Genomic DNA, 22,645 nt, shown 5'->3' with positions numbered 1-22,645 from the left:
ACTGAAACAAATTCTGCATTAACACAAATTCTAATATCGATATCATTAATGAAACTAATGGCAATTATGACCCGGGCCCATATTTCACACAGAAACTAATTTGAATCCCAGCTTGGTCTTTTACAGTGAGCTAATTTAACTGAATCGCTTCATTGCACAATCCAAAGGCAATAAAACCGGCACTTTCTGTGGCGATAATAATGCCAGGTAATAAATGATACATTTTCACTTCACTGCATAGGAGATTTCTCTACTACCATGACTGGAAAACAAACAGAGAATGAAGGTTCCTTCGCATCACACCGACTCTTCCTTCACGCCATCACTCGTTATCTTGCTGCGTCAGTTAACGGGATAAACCGCTCTCTTCTTCCTCTCCAATCCCACGTAAAAGCCATGTTACCTCCTAGCTATTCCTATTCACGCCTCATACACGTCAAAAATGAGTTGCAGACCCTTTATCAATGTATCTCTTTTTCTATTGCTCTCTCTCTCCTTTTAGTTTAGTCTTGAGCTGGAGGGCAGAGAGACGAACTGGTGTGTTATGGATATGCCTGCGTCGCCCTAAGGCATGTGTGTAGCCTAACACACTGTCTGTCTATGAGTGTAGCCCTCATGTCTGCCTGTGTCCCGTGTATAATGTACAATCATACATGACATGATGCATTCATGTCTGCCTGCTCAGTCATTAGCCTGTCTTACTGCAGCCCCTCAGGGCTAACTGCTCAGCTGCACTTCCTTTGTGCCAGTTAAGATCCCTCCTTTGAAAAGGCGTTTGATAAAGTATGATTAGAATTTATATATAAATGCCTGAAATACTTTAATTTTGGTGAATCTCTTATACAATGGGTTAAAGTGATGTACAGCAACGCCAGATGTAAAATAGTAAACAATGGTTACTTCTCAGAAAGTATTGAGCTTTTAAGAGGAGTAAAACAAGGCTGTCCGTTATCTCCATATCTATTTATTATGGTCATTGAAATGCTAGCTATTAAAATTAGATCCAACAAGAACATCATGGGGTTAGAAATCCAGGGGATAAAAACACAAGTGTCAATGTATGCTGATGACTCTAGTTTTTTCTTAAGTCCGCAATCTGGATCTCTGCACAGTCTCATTGAAGATCTTGATCACTTTTCTACCTCTCTGAATTAAAACCTAATTATTACAGGTGTATCATATTACGTATTGGATCGTCAAAAAATACAGTGTTTACACTACCTTGTAGTTTACCAATAAAATTGGCGGATGGTGAAGTAGACATACTTGGTATTCACATCTCAAAAAATATAAATGAACTTACCACAATTAATTTCAATAGAAAGTTAGCAAAAATAGATAAGATTTTGCAACCATGGAGAGGTAAATAGTTGTCTATTTATGGAAAATTACATTGATTAACTCTTTGGTCCTATCACAGTTTACTTACTAATGGCGTTGCCTACTCCAAATGATTCATTTTTTTTTATATATTTCATTTTACATGGAATGCTAAGCCAGACAAAATTAAACGTGCCTATTTATATAATGAATATGAGTTTGGGGGGTTAAAATTATTAAATATTAAAGCTTTAAACCTCACTAAAAGCTTCACTCATATATAAGTTATACTTATACCCAAAATGGTTCTCCAGTAGATTATTAAGAAAAGCTCATACTTTGCTCCAAAATTGCTTTTTTTTGCCTTCATACAGATTACAACTTCTCATTTCCGACTAATTGAAAATGAAATTTTGTTTAAAGTATCTCCCTTTCTTAAACAAGCCATACAAAGCTGGTTACAATTTCAGTTTTATACTCCAGAAAAGATTACAACAAATGTTATGGTTAAGCTCAAATATATTAATTAGTAAAAAAACGATTCTTTATCGAAAAAATTATTTAGAATTGTGTTATATTTATTAATGATATTATGAATACAAATGGAGGAGTTATGTCACATATGCAGTTATCAAAAATATATGGGAATATCTGCTCAATCCAAACTTACAACCAACTGATTGCAGCACTACCACAAAAAAATGGAGGAGGCAAGTGGAAAAGGGAGAAGGTAGGGAACTTGTTTGCCTGCCATATATTAAAGATACAAATTGGCTGAAAGGAACTGGCATAAATAGAAAAATATACCAGTTTCATCTGAGGACAAAAATGTTGACAGCTGCACCATATAGGTTGCAAAATAAATGGGAGGAGATTTTCGATGTACCGATTCCATGGCACATGGTTAATGAACTGGTACGAAAAACTATACTTAACTCAACCCTTAGAGTTTTTCAATTTAAATGATTATGTAAAATTCTTGCCACCAACAGAATGCTATATATATGGGCCACAGAACAGTCTCAGCTCTGTAGATTTTTTTGTGAAGAGACAGAATCAATAGATAATTTATTCTGGTATTGCCCCTATGTAACTTGTTTCTGGTCACAGGTTCAGGAATGGTTAAAAAATCACAACATGCACTTAAAATTAACCTTCCAAATAGCAGTGTTGGGCAAACTGGAAAGCCATAGCCAGTCAATAAACACTATAATAATACTCGTTGGAAAGGTTTTCATCTTTAGCTCACAATCTGTGGATAATATACGATTAGAAAAATAAAAAAATGTTGTATAACATCACAGCACAATTGAAAAATATATGGCACATGGAAACCAAACGATGGCGGTCTATGGTGATAGGTGGGATGGGCTGAAAGTGGCTGAGGGTTGGGGGATTAAAGAGTTTGTTTGGTAATGTAATGTCCTCAGGAGAGGACAAGACTTCATAAAGTGATGTTGATAGATTAGAAATGGTTTCTTTACTTCTTCCTTTACTTTCAAATCCAGTCTTTCCATCCTTTCTATAAAATATTGATCCTGACACAGAGCACTTTATTGACTGAATTTACTGTGTGTGTGTGTGTGTGTGTGTGTGTGTGTGTGTGTGTGTGTGTGTGTGTGTGTGTGTGGTGTGTGTGTGTGTGTGTGTGTGTGTGTGTGTGTGTGTGTGCCAGTTGAGCCAGAGAAGGTGATGGTGCTGGGGTTGTTCGAGGCGAGAGAGGGAGAGGAGGTGACCCTGTGCTGTTACACCTCCTCCAGTAACCCGCCTGTACACATCCGCTGGTGGCTGGGCTTCAGGGAACTCAACACCACCGTGGTCAATGTGGAAGAGGTAGAGGACCTGCATTTACTTCGACACACACTTCTTCTCACACTGAATCACAGTTGCAGTTCAAGCTTGTATGGCTCCCTGGCTCAAGGCGCTGAAGCGGTATGATCCCACCTCCTCTGACAAGTCCTGGGCCTCAATCTTCATCACAGGGTCTTTGGTTTGATCCCTCACCTCAATCAGCGCCTCTCTCACTGCTGCTGCCTGATACCTCAGTGGCTCGACATGCTTAACTTTACTCCCACCTTGTCTCAGTCCACATCTTCAAAGTGATGTCCACATGTTTTTTCAGGATGGCCCATTGCTGTGTGGAGGCTGAGATTAAGGTGTACAGTTTGTGTAAGATGCCAAAGTAACCCATGGCATCAACAGAACTTTAAGCAGCATCAGCCACAACCAGGTTCAATGTGTGAACCCCACATGGCACAATAGAGCTCTTGGATTAATTTCCAGGAGTCTGGCTTGGACACCTTCATTTTCGCCTCTCTTGTTGGCCCCATTATCATAAGACTTTCATCTGCAGTCCTCAAAAGGAATTTTTAGCTCCTCTAATCTTTTGAGAATCAGGGATGCCAAATGTTGGCCCGTGGACTCCTCTGCCTCCAAAACCCCCATAAAATGTTCCTTTATGTGGGGCTCCTCCTTCAGTGACACAATTCTAATCACATCAGACAACTGTTCAGTATGGCTGACATCTGAGGTGCAATCTAGAATGATAGAGAAGAATTTTGCCAGCTTGATGTCACTCACCATTACTGTAACGTCCTTGCTGCTCAACAAATCAATGAGTTCATTCTGTATTTGGTGGCCAAGGTAGCTGGTGGTGTGACTCGAGGTCCTTTTTTGGACACAGTTAAGGTGCTCTTTCATGACTGGATCAAATTGTGCCATCAGTTCAACCTCTTTGAGGAAATTTCCATTTGATGGAGAGTACAGTGTTTCTGTGTTTCCCCTTAGTGCCAGATTTCTAATTGCCAGAGACTGCACAATAGCAGTCAGACGTGTCAACCCCTCTCCAACTTATCCTCTCAGGCTCCATAAGTGCCATCATGCTTATCAATTGTTTCCCCTTTTTTGATCCTCATTGCCAGTTCTTTCCATGTTTTCATGCAGTTTTGGTGTTTTGGTGTTTTGGACTGGTGTCGTGTGAAGTCAGAAAATAACTTATATGTTTCCAGTCTGTCAGTCCTGCTAAATTAATTTTCTTCTTAGAAATAAGTTTGCAGCAGAAGCAGAAGAGGCTGTTGTTTCTTTCAGAATACACCAACCAACTTCTAGGGATTTTTTCACCACTCACCAAGGTCTCCCTGAAATACTGGTGGTGGCAACTTCTTTCATCACACTCATTCCTTGGGAAAACAAAATTAGATGGTACCTAACTTGGTCCTCTGCAAACGAGTTGTGTCCAAATTCTGTCAGTCAGAACTGACGGCCAGTCAGCAGGGTCTGTAGAGAGGGGTTCATCCTCAGCAGCAGGATGTGGTGGGGATGCTGCTAAAGGCATTTCTAATGGAGAGCACATGGGCATTAGTTTACAGATGTGATTCACAGCTTTTATAGTGGTGGAACATCCCACATACATATCCAGTAATAATAAAATAATCACTGTTACCTACAATGTGGAAACTTAAAACTTTGCAAAAGGAAAAAACAAACACACCCAAAGAATCCTGGTGGGGAGAAGTGGAAGCAAATGGGTCTTCATCCTCATCCTCAGGCTCAGACAACGTTTGTGAAGACACCTGTGTGGGTGAGGAGGTGGATGGCTCTGAGATCATTTCTGAAGAGGCCTGTGTGGCTGAGGAGGTGGATAGCTCCTCATCCTGGCCTGTGCCAGAGGGTGCTGGCCCCTGAATTTGCATTGAAATACAGTATGAGTCTGACACCCTAAATACATTTGTTGCACAATTAAATATACATGTCATTATGTCATTAATTTTCAGAATAGGAACCAATTGAACCATACAACCTCCTTGGCTAATTCTAGGCATAAGACACCCCAAAAGACTCAATATGCAGTTTTGGTGTTCTGGACTACTGTCGTGTGAAGTCAGCAGTCCAAAATATCAGCATAATATAGACGTATTTTAAGTTAGCCTACAGCATTGGACATTCCCCCTACTGAGCTCAGGACCTAGTAAGTACAATCACAGAAAACCTTTATGATGTCACCTCAATGAAAGTTAACCAAATCAATTATGGGCTAGTTAGGTTGTAATCGTTTTGCTGCAGGCTACACACATTATCATGATGAAACTGTGTGAACTTATATCCAACGTTATGTAAGTTAGTTGGACAGAAAACTGAATATTGTCGCCCTATGTGTAATAGCATAGCAAGTAACATAGCAACATACAGTATGCTAACAAACATAACACTAGCCTATTTCATTACATGCATAATATTATACTCATAAAGAGATGACATAGCTGCATACCTTTATCTTTTGCGCGTTTCTCCTCTTCTTCTTTCCTCTTTTTCCTAAACTGGGCACCTGATCTCTTAGACCTTTTCTTATCCATTTGTGTTGATTTGGCACTCGAGCATCAATACATTACCCATCCCCCAACACTGTCAACCAAGAGTCAAGACTAAACCAATTCACCTTGGTGGTGTGCAGACTGGTTTTATATTATTCTTAACAATTTCGCACAACCCCCCCAAAAAAGCAACAATATGTCTGTGAAACTATATATTCACAGTATTATGAATGAATTGTGGTTTATTTGGTAGCATTTCGTAGTGTAACTGATTTTACTAATTGCATTAGTACTGTACAAAGTTAGAGGTGCACTATTTGATAGATTCCACTGCTCCCCCTACCTCGGGCTTCCAGTGGGGAGACTTGAGGTCAACCTATACCCGCCCCCCTCCCCATCTCATACTTCTGAGTGGGAGACCTTCCCAGGCAGTAGCCTGCCTAGCTCACAAGCTAGAATAAGGTCACAGACTCCGACAAGGTCAATTGACCCACAGTCCCACACGGTGACATGATATCATTGACTTGACGTGCAAATGAGCAATAGAAAACTGATCGCGCAAATGTCACCATTCCTAATTTTTTTGTGCGGGTGCCCTGTGCCGCCCCCGGCAAGATGCCGCCCTGGGCGGCTGCCCATGTCGCCCATACCTAACTCCACCACTGCTGCATCATACACTATAAACCTACTTCCATGAAATAGCTCAGGAAATATTTGAGTGAGCTAAACCAGACAGGTTCCTGACAGGGGAGCACATGGGGCAGAAAGTAATTAAGTAATTTTCCAACAGAAAATCCACATTTCTAGATAAAGGAAGCTTCCAGAAAACACTTCCAGCAGCATTAGTGCAGCCTCACTTTGGTGTGTAATACATTGTACAGCAGCTACCCTATGTTCTTCAAGAACAAGCTACAGACAGCTCAGAATAGAATGTCAAGGGTCATTCTGAATCTTAGCCCTCAGGCCCATGTTGGCCCTTCTCAGCTCAGTGAACTACAGTGGCTATCAGTTGAAGCTGAGATTGGCCCATGAAACTGTGTATGTACAGTCCCCCAGTGTCTAAAGAACTCTCTTACTACTGTTAGGGACTCTCATTCCTACACCATGAAAGGCAGTGCCACAGATTTTGTGCCATGTCGATTCAAGAGCACTAGAGTGGAACAAACTCCAGGCTGAGATAAAAACTGTTTCTGCCAGTCTTGGGCACAGGGACTATGGTGGCATCTTTGAAACATATAGGTATTACATACTCGGTTAGGGAGATGTTGAAAATGTCAGTGAAGACACTTGCCAGTTTGTCTGCGCGTGCTTTGAGTACACGTCCTGGTAATCCGTCTAGCCCAGTGGCTTTGTGAATGTTGACCTGTTTAAAGGTTTGCTCACATCGGCTACAGAGAGCATGATCACACAGTTGTCCGGAACAGCTGGTGCTCTCATGCATGCTTCAGTGTTGCTTGCCTCGAAGCGAGCATAAAAGGCATTTACCTCGTCTGGCAGGCTCGCGTCCCTGGGCAGCTCGCGGCTGGGATTTCCTTTGTAGTCCCTTTGCCTACCAATAGAGGACCACAACGGAAACAAGTCTTTGACTTTTTGTGTATATAACCCTCTGTAATTTCGGTACATGTTTAGGTTGCCTGCTGTGGCTTCTTTACGTATTGTAAATTGAATTGAAAATTACCTTTCAAACTACACCTCGGAAGTCAATACACACTTAAAATACTTAATTCAGACTTCAGGCAGTCTGATTTGCACATCTCGAGCCCCCAATGACAAGCATCTGTGAGAGACGCCTTTGATTCTGAAAGAACTCATATTATTCTACCCCGTGTAGAGTTTCCACCTTAACCACGTTAAATCTGTTCTTCATTCTCTCTCCGCTCTGAACAAAGAACTACTGTTCAGTCTATACTACACAAGGCTTTGCCACTGAGTGAAGCCTCAAAAAGTGTTCCAGTATTCTTCTCTCAGCTTTTTAGTATGTTAATGAGATAAAAGTGAATAAAAGCTGACACGGGAGTTGAGAGAACCATTATTTCGGCTCTTTGTTCATTTGGAGAAATAATTTTCATTTGATCTAGCATTTACAGCTGCATTCTATCCAGCTTTAATGTGCCTGAATACATCTGAGTGTTAATAAAGACTGACACATCAGTGGTGGTTCTTTGTGAACGCGTTCCTTCTTGTGTCTGTTTCTCTCTGAAAAAGGCTTTTGCACTAATCATCTCAATAAAAGCCTTGATAAACCCGGGGTGCCAAGCAGACATCACTAGCATCATGCAGGAGCAAATGGGGGTTTGATTACATTTATTACGGGTTTTGCGAGCAGGAAGAAGAATATGAAAGTGATTTATTTGTTTGTTTATTATCAGGGACCAGGCACAATATAAGTAGAGCACAAGAGTTAGAGAGCCACAAAGCTAATTTCCATCATCAAAACAGTATTATTATTGTATTTCCTGTGAGCAGCTTACTGTGTATGTATCTCCAAGGAAAATGTTCAGGGACACTAGAACTTCCCGTCTCTTCCTGACGTTGTCATGTGTCCTTTCCTGTCTCCAGGGAGAACACGGGGGGAAGACAACCATGTCTAACCTGACCCATATTGTCTCTCGGGAGGAGAATGGGCTGCCCCTCACCTGTGAGACGTTCAACAAGGGCACACGCTTCTCCAAGAGCCAGTCCAACAACCTCATTGTTTTCTGTGAGTCTCTGGATAGAACTATGACAACAACAACCCTACAAGCCTAATGGTTGTAGGGAATCTCTATTGAATGACTATGACAAGTACAACCATGAAAGAACCTTGCATAACCAGAACATAACTATGCATTGTACAGTAACAATTGCAACAATCTCAATCTGTGCTTTCTGTAACTATAACAATACAGACACAACCCCCTCTCTCTTTCCCGCCCTCCCCCTCCTCTCTCTCTCTCTCTCTCTCTCTCTCTCTCTCTCTCCCTCCCCCTCCACTCTCTCTCTCCCCCCTTCCTCTCTGTACTCCCTCCCCTTCACCCCTATCTCTCTCTCCTCCTCCACCTTCCCCTCTCAGACCCTCCTCAGAAAGTGTGGATAGAAGCCCCTCCCCCAGGGCTTCCTCTGAGATCAGGAACCATCATACGCCTCATCTGCTTCTCTAGTGGGGGAAGCCCCAAAGGAACCCTCAACTGGTACAAGGTGTGTACATGTGTGTATTGTATGACAACATACATTTCGATTGGTTAAGTTGTTAAAAGTTGTAACAGCTTAGACTCTCTGTCTGTACAGTACCATGTCGTCCATTCTCTACTCTCCTCTCCACACCGCAGGATGGTAAGGCGTTATCAGACTACCCCAAACAGGTGCCCTCTGATAAAGGCGTCTCCAAAGAACTGGTCGTGCGCCTCCAGCCCAGTGACAACATGGCAACCTACCGCTGTAATGCCACCAATAAGGCCAAGATGGTCCTCAACACTTCCGTCAAACTCATGGTCCAGTGTGAGTCTTAAAGACCGACAGACCGGGCTCTGGGCATGAGTGGATTAATACTAGCCTTTATGGACCTGACTAATAGACGAGGAAAGCATTAGCTATATTCAAGAGGATAGGTAAATTCAAGACTATAGGTGGATTCAAGATGATAGGTAATTAATTCAAGATGATAGGTAGATTCTAGATATAGCTACAAAGACACGGAATCAGCAGCCTCAGTATGTTGACAGTGGTGTCTTGTCCCCTCTCCTCTACCCTCCACCCCTCCCCAGTCCCTGCAGTGAGTGTGACAATCATAGCCAAGCAGAAGGAGCTGCGTCGGGGCCAAAACCTCAGTCTGGACTGTCTGTCTGGGAGCAGCAACCCCCAGGCCAACATTTCCTGGAGCCTGGGCCCAACCAGGTGAGGGGAGGGCAGGTTAAGCAGAGCCGGTCTGTGGGCCGTGGAGTCAATGGAGACCCTAGACTACAGTCTTGTGCAGGTCCATTTTTTGCAAACCGCACCTGCCACAATACCGCGGCAGCACCGTAACCCGCCAATCATGACAGAAAGCTGTCGCAACCCGGCCTGTAATTTGTACCCAAACCCGCCCGCAAACCGCCAGATCATATCAATTGATTTAATTGTTATGACTAGTAGTAGGCCTAGGGCATATAGGCCTATAGACAGTAGTAGCCTATCCCAATGCCATAGCTTATTGAAAGAATTATGTGATTGCGTGCAGCCATTTGAAAAGACAAAAGCAAGCAATAGGCCTCACTGAGTTTTGAAAAGCCTTGTTCTACCTGCTGGATGAGGGGCCTGTTTTGGACTGCCCTCATCAACACAAACTTGTACGCTGAGTCAAAATCCATCCATGGGCTAACTTCAACAATTAGGCAACAATATCCTGTTAACATAATTGTAACTTGTGAACTGTTTTCCATGAGTTGGCTTTACACTTGCGTTATCAAACGCTGCCATTACGTGTACAAGTTAGTTAGCTAGCTAGCTAGCCCAGGTAAGATCGGTGAGTACTGAGTGAAAGTCACATGAGGGGAAGAGCAAGAAGTGGGAAAGCAGGAGAGGATAATGCGTTTTACAAGATAGTAAATAAATAGAGGGCTAATCTTTATATCTGTGCCATTATAACATCTGTGACAGCATGGGCACCGCCACCGAGGCTACAACCCATAGGAAATCCCCACCCAGTTGAATACTTTGACTACTTTAAAATGAAGGAAGCATGGTGGAAGCCCTCACTGACGCTGCCCATGATAAAATGGCCATTTGGCCACTAGAGGCCTCTATCATTCTCTGACGTTTTCCTCAGCACCACTGTGAGCATTCTGTGCAAGCAGCCTGTCTCAGTTCCGCTCTGATGGCACACACACACTACAGAATAAATGAATCAACTGTCAAAGCACAGAAAAAATTGTGAAGTTGTTATTTTATTAATTAAAACTGCAACCCGGCCACGGATTTATCGAATGTTCAAAATAAACCCGCCAAATGTTCTCCTCTCATCTCTCCCTCTCCCAGGCTGAAAGGGGTGGATCTGCCTCCTAAGAACACAACGTTTGGGGGCGTATCAGTACGCAGTACCCTGTCCCTCCCCCTGTCCTCCCAGCACCATGGCCAGAGGATCACCTGTCAGGCCTACAGCTCTCTGCTGTCTGAGGGAGTCAACACCTTCTACAAGCTCAACGTCCTCTGTGAGTGGTGAAGAGTGTGGGTGGGTGGGTGGGTGGGTGGGTGAGTGAGTGGGTGGGTTGTATACATGTGTCTATTTCTCTCTGTGTGTTATACAGAGCTTTTGAATACTTTAGTTGTTTCACTGTGAATATGAATTTTTTTTCACTGTGAATACTTCATTTGTTTCACTGGGGATCCAAATAAAGTATTGAAAATGTGTGCACAGTTATGAGTAGGAGAAAAAGAAAGTCTGTGCTGCTGTGTGTGAGGCTTGAAGCATGATGGTAATGTGACACGATAGTGTGCATGGAAGGCAGTTTTGTTTGTGTGTGTTTGTGATGTTCTCTGTGTTTGTGCGTGTGAGTGTGTGTGTGTGTGTGTGTGTGTGTGTGTGTGTGTGTGTGTGTGTGTGTGTGTGTGTGTGTGTGTGGTGTGTGTGTGTGTGTGTGTGTGTGTATATATGTGTGTGTGTCTGCGTGTATGAGTGAGTGTTACTGTATTCCTTTGTTGTGACTGTGGTTTAGTCAGGCTCTACGGCAGTGTTCTTCTAATTGTGTGTGTGCTTTGCAGCACAGCCATGTTATTCTTTGATGCTGTTTCGCAGGCTGTAAGCAGCCAGCTCTTCAAAGCCTGCTGCTCCGTGCGAGCATGAAGGAATGTCACTGTGTGTTTGTGTGCAGCTGCTGTTGGACAACACTACTGTCACTCGCTGTTTTAATGCCTGTCCCTCTCCTTGCCTCTCTCCCGAACCTCCCGAACCTCCCTCCCACCCTCGTTCTCTCCCTACCTCTCTCTCTCCCTCCCTCTCACCCCGGCCTCCTGTGTGAATTCAGTATTTTTGTGATATTGGTGTACACCGCTTCTCTACAGGTTATTCTTTCATTTGCACTGCTGTCGCCTTTCATGGCTGATATGGTTTCTTTGTGTCCGTTTTTCTCCCTTTGTGTGTGTGTGTGTGTGTGTGTGTGTGTGTGTGTGTGTGTGGTGTGTGTGTGTGTGTGTGTGTTGTCGTGTCTTTGGGGGTACCATTAAACGGAAGATATGTTTATCAATTAGCTCCCTGTAATTATTATCACGCGATTAAACTGATTAATCGTTTACTTGTAATTAACTAGGAGGTCGGGGCACCACGGAGAATATTCAGATTACAAAGCTATAATTTTCCTAATATAACTTTCCTGTACTATAATATTCTATTCTATTATAGTATAGGTCGATTATCTTGTAAGTTTAAATGGGGTATTTACCTCTAGTCCAGTCTCATTCCAAAACGTCGTAAATTGTTGTATCTGCACGAACCCAGTCTTTACTAAAATCATCCATACATCAATTGTCTTAAAATCATTTATTTACTACACTAAGTAATTAACAGAAAAACATACAAACAGTAATTATCGTCAACAAAGGATTGGTATCGGAATGTGCCCTTGTGGGCTAAACAGGCTGGTCGTCCTGTTGAACAATGGGTCATAAATGGTCAGCTGAGAAGTTTACACAGAGTTCATTAACAATTGACAATTGAAGGCTCACTCATTCGGGAACAATTGCAATCAATATATATATTTACGCTCAGTGTGTCGTTCTGATTCTTGTTGGAGAGTAGTTCTGTTGGGGAGTTTTGTCCGCGTTCTCTCTCTCTCTCTCTCTCTCGGTTAGAATGGATCTTTCAGAGCGACATTCATTAATGTCGTCATAGAATGGTGGTTTCGTTGGTCTTCGTGTTCGATGATATAATTTACTTAGCTGCAGACTAATAATTAATATCAAAGACTTGTTCTTATTCTGTCGGTATCAATAGTCTAAAAGTTAACCACGTGGTATGGTTCACTTTCAGTAGAGGACTTGGATGGTCAAACCTCTGGCCCTAGAGTGTAGGCCTGGTCTGGAGAAATGTAAATCAGGGAGTGTTTTATAGTGCCCATCGAACAGGCTGGTCAAATGACGCCTGGTCCTGTATATGTCCCTGGGGCGTGCCTATGACTGAGTTAGATTTGGTTACAGAAATACAATTCTATCACATTACATCAGTACATAGCATCTCAATGTCTTACAAAAGCTTTATCCTTATTAATACATTCCATACACCCATATGAGGCAAGTCTTAAACTGAGTCTATTATATAAACAGTTTTATGGTAATATGGCTATATTGTCTCTTCTGAGTATCACAAAATTGTACCAAAAGAGGCCAACGTCATGACATACCCCCCCTGGTGGTTTGGATCTTGTTTATCCTGCAAGTTACAAATCAACATAAAATCATGACCACGTGATGTCCCATTGGTAGATCATCGTTGCAGTCCTCTCTGGTGGTTGAACTTGGTAGGCTCTCTGAAAGCGGAGCCGTCCACCACAAGGATGGGCAGTTGATGTCCGGTTGGTGATCGCCGTTGCGGTCTCCTCAATTGGTGTACCTTGGTAGGTTCCCTGGAAGCTGTAAAGTACCCCAGGAAGGGCCAGGGGATGTCCTGGTTGGTGATCGCCGTTGCGGTCCCCCCCTCTGGTGGTTTACCTTGGTAGTCTCTCTGACAGCGGGCATGCCGCCACAAGGATAGGCTGTGAGTGTCCGGATTTGGGGTCGCCGTTCCGGACCTGTCGTCCAGACTGGAAGATCTGGGCAGTAACTTAGGCAGATGTTAACAACGCACACACACTCATGAAATATATATAATTACATTCATTCCCCAATGAGCGGCGTTGTGGCACTAAGTGATGGTTGTATGGGGACTTTGTTTATGGCTCTATCACTTCCTAAGTGTCAAAGGAACTGAACCGAAAAGGAATGAAAGCATAAACAAAACAAAAATATACAAAATATAGTTCACACAAAAAATATCATCTAATTGGACTGTATTCTATATACGTCCAATGTTCTGGCAAAATGATTATCATGGCATTGTCTCTAATGCCATATCTAGGGTTTTCCTACTTGGTGTGTTGCTTAGGCGCTATCCTAAGTTGATAACTATATGATAAGTCTACAGCTGTAATGCACTAGTTTTGGGCAGTCTACAGGTATGACCTACGGACTTCTGGGAAGAAAACTGGTGAGTGCTGTAGTGTCAAAGGCCTAGAAGTAAATGTTCAACTTTACTAAGGCTGGTATATTGCTTGGGCCCTTAAGTGGTCCTAGCATAAATCCTAATTGGATGTTCCGTTGTGCATGTGCGTTTATGCTTACACAAGCGCGCATGTCAAGGGAAGAAAACCAAGTATCCGGGCAGATTACAACTTGTTCAGAATGAGTCTGACGTAATCAGGTAATTTTCAGGTCAATGCCTGGAGGTCAGTCAGAATTGGTGTCAAGGGAGTCTGTAGTAGTTTTCTACAAGTCACTGTCTTCCACTATTGTAGTGGCGATAGGTATGAAGTCTATTTCATAGCTATGTTATCCACGGAGGAGCTAACCTCACGACGGAAGTACTCTTTAAGTATTGGACCAGTCATAGGTGGTGTGATCATGGTTCATGACTTCTAATAATTTTATTCCTGAATGGAGGGTCCTATTTATTAGTGACATGTGTGTTAACCATTGGAAGAGTGCACTGGAGATTCCCCTCCACGTGTTGCACTCTGAGTGACTCCTATGTCGCTGTTGTCAATGGTAATTTGATTTGTTAAGTCTCTAACCTTCTTACTGATTGTAGCTGGTATTGGTACTGGTACTCAAGGGGACCAGTTATCCTACCGATTTATTCTGAAATATTATCTACCGGAACACATGATTGGAGTATTTTATTAGTTGTATTGTAGTTGAACCTACGCATGGCAAAGAATGATTATTGATGCCATTAGTTTTGGAGGTAGACAAGTCCACTGGACTTCCTTTACGACCAGTGTGGTACACCTCAGTACTATCTTAGATGTCTTCTAAGATAATCCCCGTCTAGGGGCCTGTCTGCTCCTCACTGTTCTCATAGGAGAGTTTACAACTAGATTTGATTTATTCTCTGGCGGCCTCGTACGGTGTTTTCCGTAGTCTCGACCCCCCCACAGGCCTCGATGAGGCTCATCATGGGTCTGGGCTACTATTCCCCCCCTTTGTGCCTCGGGACCCCCCCACCAGCGGGTGGTGTTGGTGTCCGATGCGCAAATGAAAAGGTCGGACCCTATGTACGAGTTGTCAGCGGCCGCGTTTTTATGAGAGTGGCTGTAACCTTTCAACCAAATCTCCTGGTGTTTGTGCTTCAAAACGCTCAGTCGCTGTCGAGGCATGTCAGTCACCACCGCGTCCGCGTGTGGCAACCTCTTCATTACCTGTGAACTGAGACGAGGATATCGGTCTGTGATATCGCAAAGTGCTTCACAAGTGGGAGTCATCGGGTCAGTTGCTGGACTGACGCCATTAGTGTCATTGTCAGGGCCGACAGTCCCCAACAAAGCGGAAGGTGTATCATCGGAAGCAGAGTATACTCTGCGCATCAATGTTTTTCTTGCTGGGACGGCCGCAGTGCTTGCGGAAGTGTCCAAAGGGAAAGAAAAGTTCATCTCAACTACCGTATTACATGACTGCAAGGAGGAGGGAAGTTGCTTATTCACAGAGACAGCTGGCTCGAAATCATGAAAAGAATGGTCAATCAGGTTGGCTGATGGAATGTGTCGAGATATCGTACTATCTCCATGGATCGGATTTTGTACCAAGAGGTTTCTAAACGTCTTTTTCTCAAGGGGTGCTTTCGACAGATACCCCTCGTGAAGGACTGCATTGCAGCTAGCGTTAAGGGGAGACGGTGTGGTCAGTGGAGAAGGCACTGTGGCCTGTGACCATACCTGGTTGGTTTTCCAATCCATCAATGGGAGTAACCGATCCATCAAGTCTGCTCCATGTTGCAGGGTTACAGTTTCGAGGCTGGTAACATACACAGGGTGAACGAGCGATACGTCCTGGAAGTGTAGTTTCAGCATGACTCTCAATGTGAGAGGCGAGGTAGTCTGAGTGACCCCTCGAAGTTTAGTGTCGCATCGTTCCACTTTTAACCAACGTTTAGTTGGCTTCAAAGCCCTTTTGAGATCATCAAACAATGTTTGAGAGATGAGTGATATTGTCGCACCCGAATCAAGTAGCGCATGACAAGCTAAGCAGTCCTCCAGGACTGTTTCCAGGTATGGCCGTTTAGATTCGTGGTTAGTGGACATATTCCCCACAAAGTGGAGTGGTCGTTCGCAACGACGTGATGTGCCATGTCTGTTCAAGATGGAAGCAGATTTACTTTTCTGATTTTGAGTGGGCTTGGCTTTAACGAAGCGTTTGACCTTTTTCTTCGCAACTTTTGTATCAGAGTCTATAGACAGAGCCCGGGGGCTTGTTTCTTGATCAAGCGGGCCCTGGATAGGGTCTTGAATGAGAGCGGGAGAAATTTGAACTTTAACGTCCATGCTATGGGTGTTAATTCCTGCGGACCTGGTGTCCGGTAATTCCCTGTCTAGTCCTTGTGACTTGTCTTTTACCCTTTTCTCAAATTGTTCTCGCTTAAGTTCTTCCCGTAGTGGGACTTCTGGAGAACATTGGTCTACGTTTTGGTCGTCCTTCAACCCTTTGTTACCCTTGTGCTCTGACACTTTTTGTGGGTTGGGTGCAGGAACGTAGCGAACGGGTCGATTGTAGCGGTAGTCATGTTGATGGCTACGTACTTTACAGTTATTTCGACCGCGGAGGTTATTGGAATCATGGTTTCGTGGTAGAAACTGTTGTTGTGCGTCATCTCTAGACGCTCCAATACCTGATAATGCACCCTCTAACTGGAGTGAGTGCTCCTGGTTAAACTTCAAAACTGAGTGGTCAGGGCTCTTAGCGTTGTGAACTTTTGATGCCTCAAAAGCTGTGCTTGCAAGCTCTCTGAGTTGTAAGATAGGCAAGCCAACGTGGGCTGCAGGGCCCAAGTAGGTAATGAAGGTGGGATACATGTTCGACAGAAACATTTGTTTGAATGGTAACAGCTCTTCCATTCCTGTTTCTGTGAGTAGGCCAAAGTAAGCTGAACGAAGCCTATGATAGAAAGCTTGTGGGTGTTCGTTCCGAGCTTGTTTGACGGTGTTAGCCAGTGAGCTATCGTGTTTGCGAGTCGCAGAACCACTGAATTCTAATTTCAAAGCTGTGGCAAGTTTAGCATAGTCATTTAGCACGTGTTGCTGTTGTAGACGAATGAACCTCGTCACGTGTCTATTCGACGTTCGCTTCAACAGGTAAACCCTGTCAGAACCCGTAGCGTTCGGGTAGCCACCCAACGCGTCCTCTATGTCAGCTAGGAACGTCTCAGTGTCGTTTGGCTGACCTGGAACGGGGTCAAAGGTGGGGAAATTCTTGACGAGTTTGTCAAGGTATTCTGCGCCAAGCGGGCGGAGAGTGTTGGCTTCATCCTGTGGAGAAATTGGGGCTGAAAGGCCAAGAGAAGAAGCCAAGCCTTGTTGTTGTTGGCCAAGAGGCGCCATATTACTCAGTGCCGAAGGGCCAAGAGGAGAAGACTGAGGGACACATGAGGGAGGCAAGGTCTGAAACCTATTGTCTTCACTCCTGTGAGTACAGTGCTCCGGTTGCTTGGATGGGAAGTCGCGCTGTAGAGCGTGACCATTCTGGATTTCCTCCAGATGGTACCTAAGGGTGGAATTCTGCTGCATTGCAGAGTTCACTTGAGCGCTTGGAGTACTGATTTTGGACACGTGAGTGTCACACCTGCTCCTTTCGGTCTCAAACTTATCTGTCATGGTTTGCAGATAGAGGTACGGAGCGAGAGATTCAGTGATGAGATTTCCTCTGCTTGCTTAGAAATCAATATTTCCAACCTCATCACCTGAGTTCTCTCATCATTCATTTGGTCAGCGACTTCAATAAGTTCTGCTGATTTATCATCCAACTTTGTCATTGTGTTCATTAACTGATCGTCTTTTGTCTGCAGCGCTTTGAGGAGCACCGTGTTATTTTGAGTAACATTCAACAAAACAGCATGCATGTTGTCAAGTTGAGCGCTCCTGTTTGTAGATAACTCTTCAGATTTATCTAGTTTGGCATGGACATCATCGTATTTAGTTTTGGCTAAATCGAGTTGTTCCTGTAGAAAACGATTTTGTTGAAGAGCTTGTGCTTGTTCATCGTCATACGTTTTTGCAATTACATTTAATTGTTCAGTTTTCGAACGCAGTTCCATAGCTAGCAGAATTTTTCCTTTTTCTGCATTTGTCATTGGTTTCCCGGTTCTCTCCACCTGTCCCTTTATGTCTACCGTTACCTGCTCGTGCTTCAGCTGTGCACTGCGGTATTGGACAGATGGCAATCTCGGATGGCAAGACATCAGAGCTAGACTGGAGAGAACCTTTACGAGGCCTGCGCCTCGTAAACATTGTTGTCTGTTTTTCCACTAATGGCATAATTAGGGTTGTTATCGCTGCTGAGGTCAGAGATCAATCCATTTACGGGTGGAGGTTCACTAATTAGCGGGCGAGTGGGAACCACCCCCTCTGATAGCTTGCACATTATTAGAACATTTGAAAGGAAAAAATTGTTTTTCCTAATTTTTCAAAATTTGGTTTTGGAATGTGGAAAACTGCAAAGACGATTTTAATCTATTTATAGACGTTAATGAACCATCAGTACTGTACAGTACTGTGGAAGTTGGACGTGAATGAATTTGCAAAAGCAAATTGAATTAATCAATGCCAATGATTAGTCCTACCTGGGTAGGCTATCTGGGTATTAAACTTGAATTACCTGAGAGGTTGCTTCATCCAGGTTAATATGCAAAGTTTAAGTTGTCTCATTTAATTGGAAGAACCTAGAAAGGTATGTTCGACAATTTAACTAAATAAATTGAATGAGACGATAATCCATACAATCTCCATTGATTGGATATCATAAGTGTAAACCGTAGTTCAAATGTTGGGACCCTTCACCACTAGGGTACGCACCTCCCTGGGGCTGAACGTCCGTAAAGGGGTTTTACTGACTGTGCCTTGCTAAAGCAGATTTGACTAATTAATCTATTTATGATATATCAAACCTGTATAGGCTATCTGGGAATTAACTTTCAATTAACCTGAGAGCATTGCTTCATCTAAGTTAAGTTTGGAAAAAGTTAATCATGTCTCATTGTAGACGCCCAATCAATTTTGGATATTATTTGAAAGATCCACTTGAAAAGGTAAATCTGGCAATTTCACTTGTTAGTTAAATTGAACGAGACGTGCTCCCCGTTTGAATTTCCCCTAGAGATGTACTGGCAATTCTTCACCACCAGGGTGCAGAATGCTGAAATTTAAACGGAAGTACAAAGGTCGGACTTCCGTCGCGCTAGCGGAGAAATTTTAAACGTGTTACGGTGGGGGTAAAATGTTCCCTCTCTGTTAGCTTACCCGTAATGCTAAGCTATTGCTACTTGGTTCAGGAGTATCCTTCCAAGCACCAAAATAGGATCCTTTCCCTTATGGAAAGGGTGGGTTTTCTAGTGACGTCTCACCTTAACCCCATTCAGCATACTCTGCTAGGGTTTATGTTGACCGGAGCGACACGGTACCTAACTAAAAATACGTATACGGTCTGCCCACAGTCCTAGTACGGTAGGCAAACCACTCGGCTCGGTTCCCGGACAGCTAACCTCTAATTTCTAACCTTACTCTAGAAGTTAATATTTACCGACAGAAATAGTACCGTTTGGCCTAACGGACTAAATCTGGAATTTAATCCTCACTGCTATCGACATAAGACCGGAGCTATTCTAAATAGCTTCTCTCAATGGAAAATGCACAATCACTTTGTTTACATAGCAGGCTGTTTGTACAATTCTGTTTGCACAATTGATATATAGAATTTCACAGCAAAGTCCAATTCTATCTTAGATTCCTCGCACGGGGGCTCCAAATGTATTATCAAATTGAACCAACGTGCGTTTTAGTTTGAGTCCTCATACGGGGGCACCAATATGTCGTGTCTTTGGGGGTACCATTAAACGGAAGATATGTTTATCAATTAGCTCCCTGTAATTATTATCACGCGATTAAACTGATTAATCGTTTACTTGTAATTAACTAGGAGGTCGGGGCACCAAGGAGAATATTCAGATTACAAAGCTATAATTTTCCTAATATAACTTTCCTGTACTATAATATTATATTCTATTATAGTATAGGTCGATTATCTTCTAAGTTTAAATGGGGTATTTACCTCTAGTCCAGTCTCATTCCAAAACGTCGTAAATTGTTGTATCTGCACGAACCCAGTCTTTACTAAAATCATCCATACATCAATTGTCTTAAAATCATTTATTTACTACACTAAGTAATTAACAGAAAAACATACAAACAGTAATTATCGTCAACAAAGGATTGGTATCGGAATGTGCCCTTGTGGGCTAAACAGGCTGGTCGGCCTGTTGAACAATGGGTCATAAATGGTCAGCTGAGAAGTTTACACAGAGTTCATTAACAATTGATAATTGAAGGCTCACTCATTCGGGAACAATTGCAATCAATATATATATTTACGCTCAGTGTGTCGTTCTGATTCTTGTTGGAGAGTAGTTCTGTTGGGGAGTTTTGTCCGCGTTCTCTCTCTCTCTCTCGGTTAGAATGGATCTTTCAGAGCGACATTCATTAATGTCGTCATAGAATGGTGGTTTCGTTGGTCTTCGTGTTCGATGATATAATTTACTTAGCTGCAGACTAATAATTAATATCAAAGACTTGTTCTTATTCTGTCGGTATCAATAGTCTAAAAGTTAACCACGTGGTATGGTTCACTTTCAGTAGAGGACTTGGATGGTCAAACCTCTGGCCCTAGAGTGTAGGCCTGGTCTGGAGAAATGTAAATCAGGGAGTGTTTTATAGTGCCCATCGAACAGGCTGGTCAAATGACGCCTGGTCCTGTATATGTCCCTGGGGCGTGCCTATGACTGAGTTAGATTTGGTTACAGAAATACAATTCTATCACATTACATCAGTACATAGCATCTCAATGTCTTACAAAAGCTTTATCCTTATTAATACATTCCATACACCCATATGAGGCAAGTCTTAAACTGAGTCTATTATATAAACAGTTTTATGGTAATATGGCTATATTGTCTCTTCTGAGTATCACAATATTGTACCAAAAGAGGCCAACGTCATGACAGTGTGTGTGTGTGTGTGTGTGTGTGTGTCAGATCCCCCAGAGTTCAGCCCTGACCATCCCCAGAAGATACAGGTAGTGGAGGATGAGACAGCCATCCTTCCCTTGCTGGTCTCGGCTAATCCAGATGTCGTCTCCTGCAGTTGGCTCTACCGCAAGGAGGAGCTGCACAAAGGTGATCCACCCTGCTCTCGTCCTTTCTCCCTGTGGTATCTCTATATAGCCAGCCAACTAACTCTCTACAGCTGAGCCAGCAACTGTGTTCGTATCAGCCGCCATTCAGGCTCTAAATAAAACATGGCAGGTCGGGCAGCAATGTGAACCTGCCTGATGTGATTCTCGTTCAAATCAAATCAAATTGTATTTTATTTGTCACATGCTTTGTAAACAGTGAAATGCTTACTTCCTTACGGCCCTTCTCAACAATGCAGAGAGAAAAAAGATAGATAAATAATAGAAAAGTAAAACACAATAATAAAAGTAATAATAAATACACAATGAGTAATGCTAACTTGTCTATACACTGTACACATGGTACCAATACCGAGTTAATGTGCAGGGGTAGATATGTACATAGAACTAGGAATAAAGTGACAGATAATAAACAGTAGCAGTAGCATATTTCAAGTTAGTGCCAAAAGGGTCAACGCAGATAGTCCGGGTAGCTATTTGGTTAACTATTTAACTAATTATTTAGCAGTCTTATGGCTTGTTCAGGGTCCTATTGGTTCAAAACTTGGTGCATCAGTACCACTTGCCATACGGTAGCAGAGAGAACAGTCTATGACTAGGGTGGGCCTTCCTCTGACACCGCCTAGTATAGAGGTCCTAGATGGCAGGGAGCATTAGGCCATACGCATTATCCTCTATAGTGCCTTGCGGTCGGATGCCAAGCAGTTGCCATACCAAGCGGTGATGCAGCCAGTGCCCATGTCAAATCTTTTCAGCCTCCTGAGGGGGAAGAGATGTTGTCGTGCCCTCTTCACGACTGTGTTGGTGTGTGTGGACCATGATAGATCCTTAGTGACGTGTACACCAACAAACTTCAAGCTCTCGACCCGCTACAGCCCCACTACAACCCCGTCAATGTGAATGGGGGCGTGCTCGGCCTCCGTTTTTGGTAGTCCACGATCAGCTCCTTTGTCTTGTTGACGTTAAGGGAGAGGTTGTTGTCCTTGCAATCTCTGACTTCCTCCCCTATAAGTTGTCGTTGTCGGTCATCAGCAAACATAATTATGGTGTTGGAGTCATGCGTGGTCACGTAGTCGTCGGTGAACTGGGAGTACAGGAGGGGTCTAAGCATGCACCCCTGAGGGGCCCCATGTTGAGGGTCAGCATGGCAGATGTGTTATTGCCTACCTTCCTGACCTATGGGCGGCCTGTCAAGAAGTCCAGGATCCAGTTGCAGATGGAGACGTCTGGAGTGGGTCTAGTATTTCTGGGATAATGGTATAAATGTGAGCCATGACCAGCCTTTCAAAGCACTACATGGCTACAGACGTGAGTGCTATGGGTCGGTAGTCATTTAGGCAGGTTACCTTAGTGTTCTTGGGCACAGGCACTATGGTGGTCTGCTTAAAACATGTTGATGTTACAGACTTGGACATGGAGAGGTTGAAAATGTCAGTGAAGACACTTGCCAGTTGGTCAGTGCATCCTCGCAGTACACGTCCTGGTAATCCGTCTGGCCCTGCGGTCTTGTGAATGTTGACCTGTTTAAAAGTCTTACACACATCGGCTACAGAGAGCGTGATCACATAGTCTTCCGGAACAGC

The 22,645-nt window shown here is 43.4% G+C and overlaps 1 protein-coding gene across 5 annotated transcripts in view; it reads left to right on the top strand.

The window, feature by feature from the left end:
- Positions 1-22,645, top strand: part of nphs1 (NPHS1 adhesion molecule, nephrin) — a 62,672-nt gene that overhangs the window by 27,254 nt on the left and 12,773 nt on the right. For all 5 annotated transcript variants that reach the window (XM_045718653.2, XM_045718656.2, XM_082975455.1 and 2 more), the window contains exons 10-16: positions 2,996-3,153; positions 8,190-8,331; positions 8,683-8,807; positions 8,939-9,107; positions 9,374-9,503; positions 10,623-10,795; positions 20,905-21,045. In XM_045718653.2, the coding sequence (XP_045574609.2) occupies positions 2,996-3,153; positions 8,190-8,331; positions 8,683-8,807; positions 8,939-9,107; positions 9,374-9,503; positions 10,623-10,795; positions 20,905-21,045 (1,038 nt within the window). The remainder of the gene's footprint in view (positions 1-2,995; positions 3,154-8,189; positions 8,332-8,682; positions 8,808-8,938; positions 9,108-9,373; positions 9,504-10,622; positions 10,796-20,904; positions 21,046-22,645) is intronic.

This window comes from Salmo salar, chromosome 05 (assembly GCF_965601325.2).
Source record: "Salmo salar chromosome 05, fSalSal1, whole genome shotgun sequence".
NCBI lineage: Eukaryota > Metazoa > Chordata > Actinopteri > Salmoniformes > Salmonidae > Salmo > Salmo salar.
Note: the sequence above shows the minus strand (reverse complement) of the source record. Positions and strands in the feature narration are given on the sequence as shown.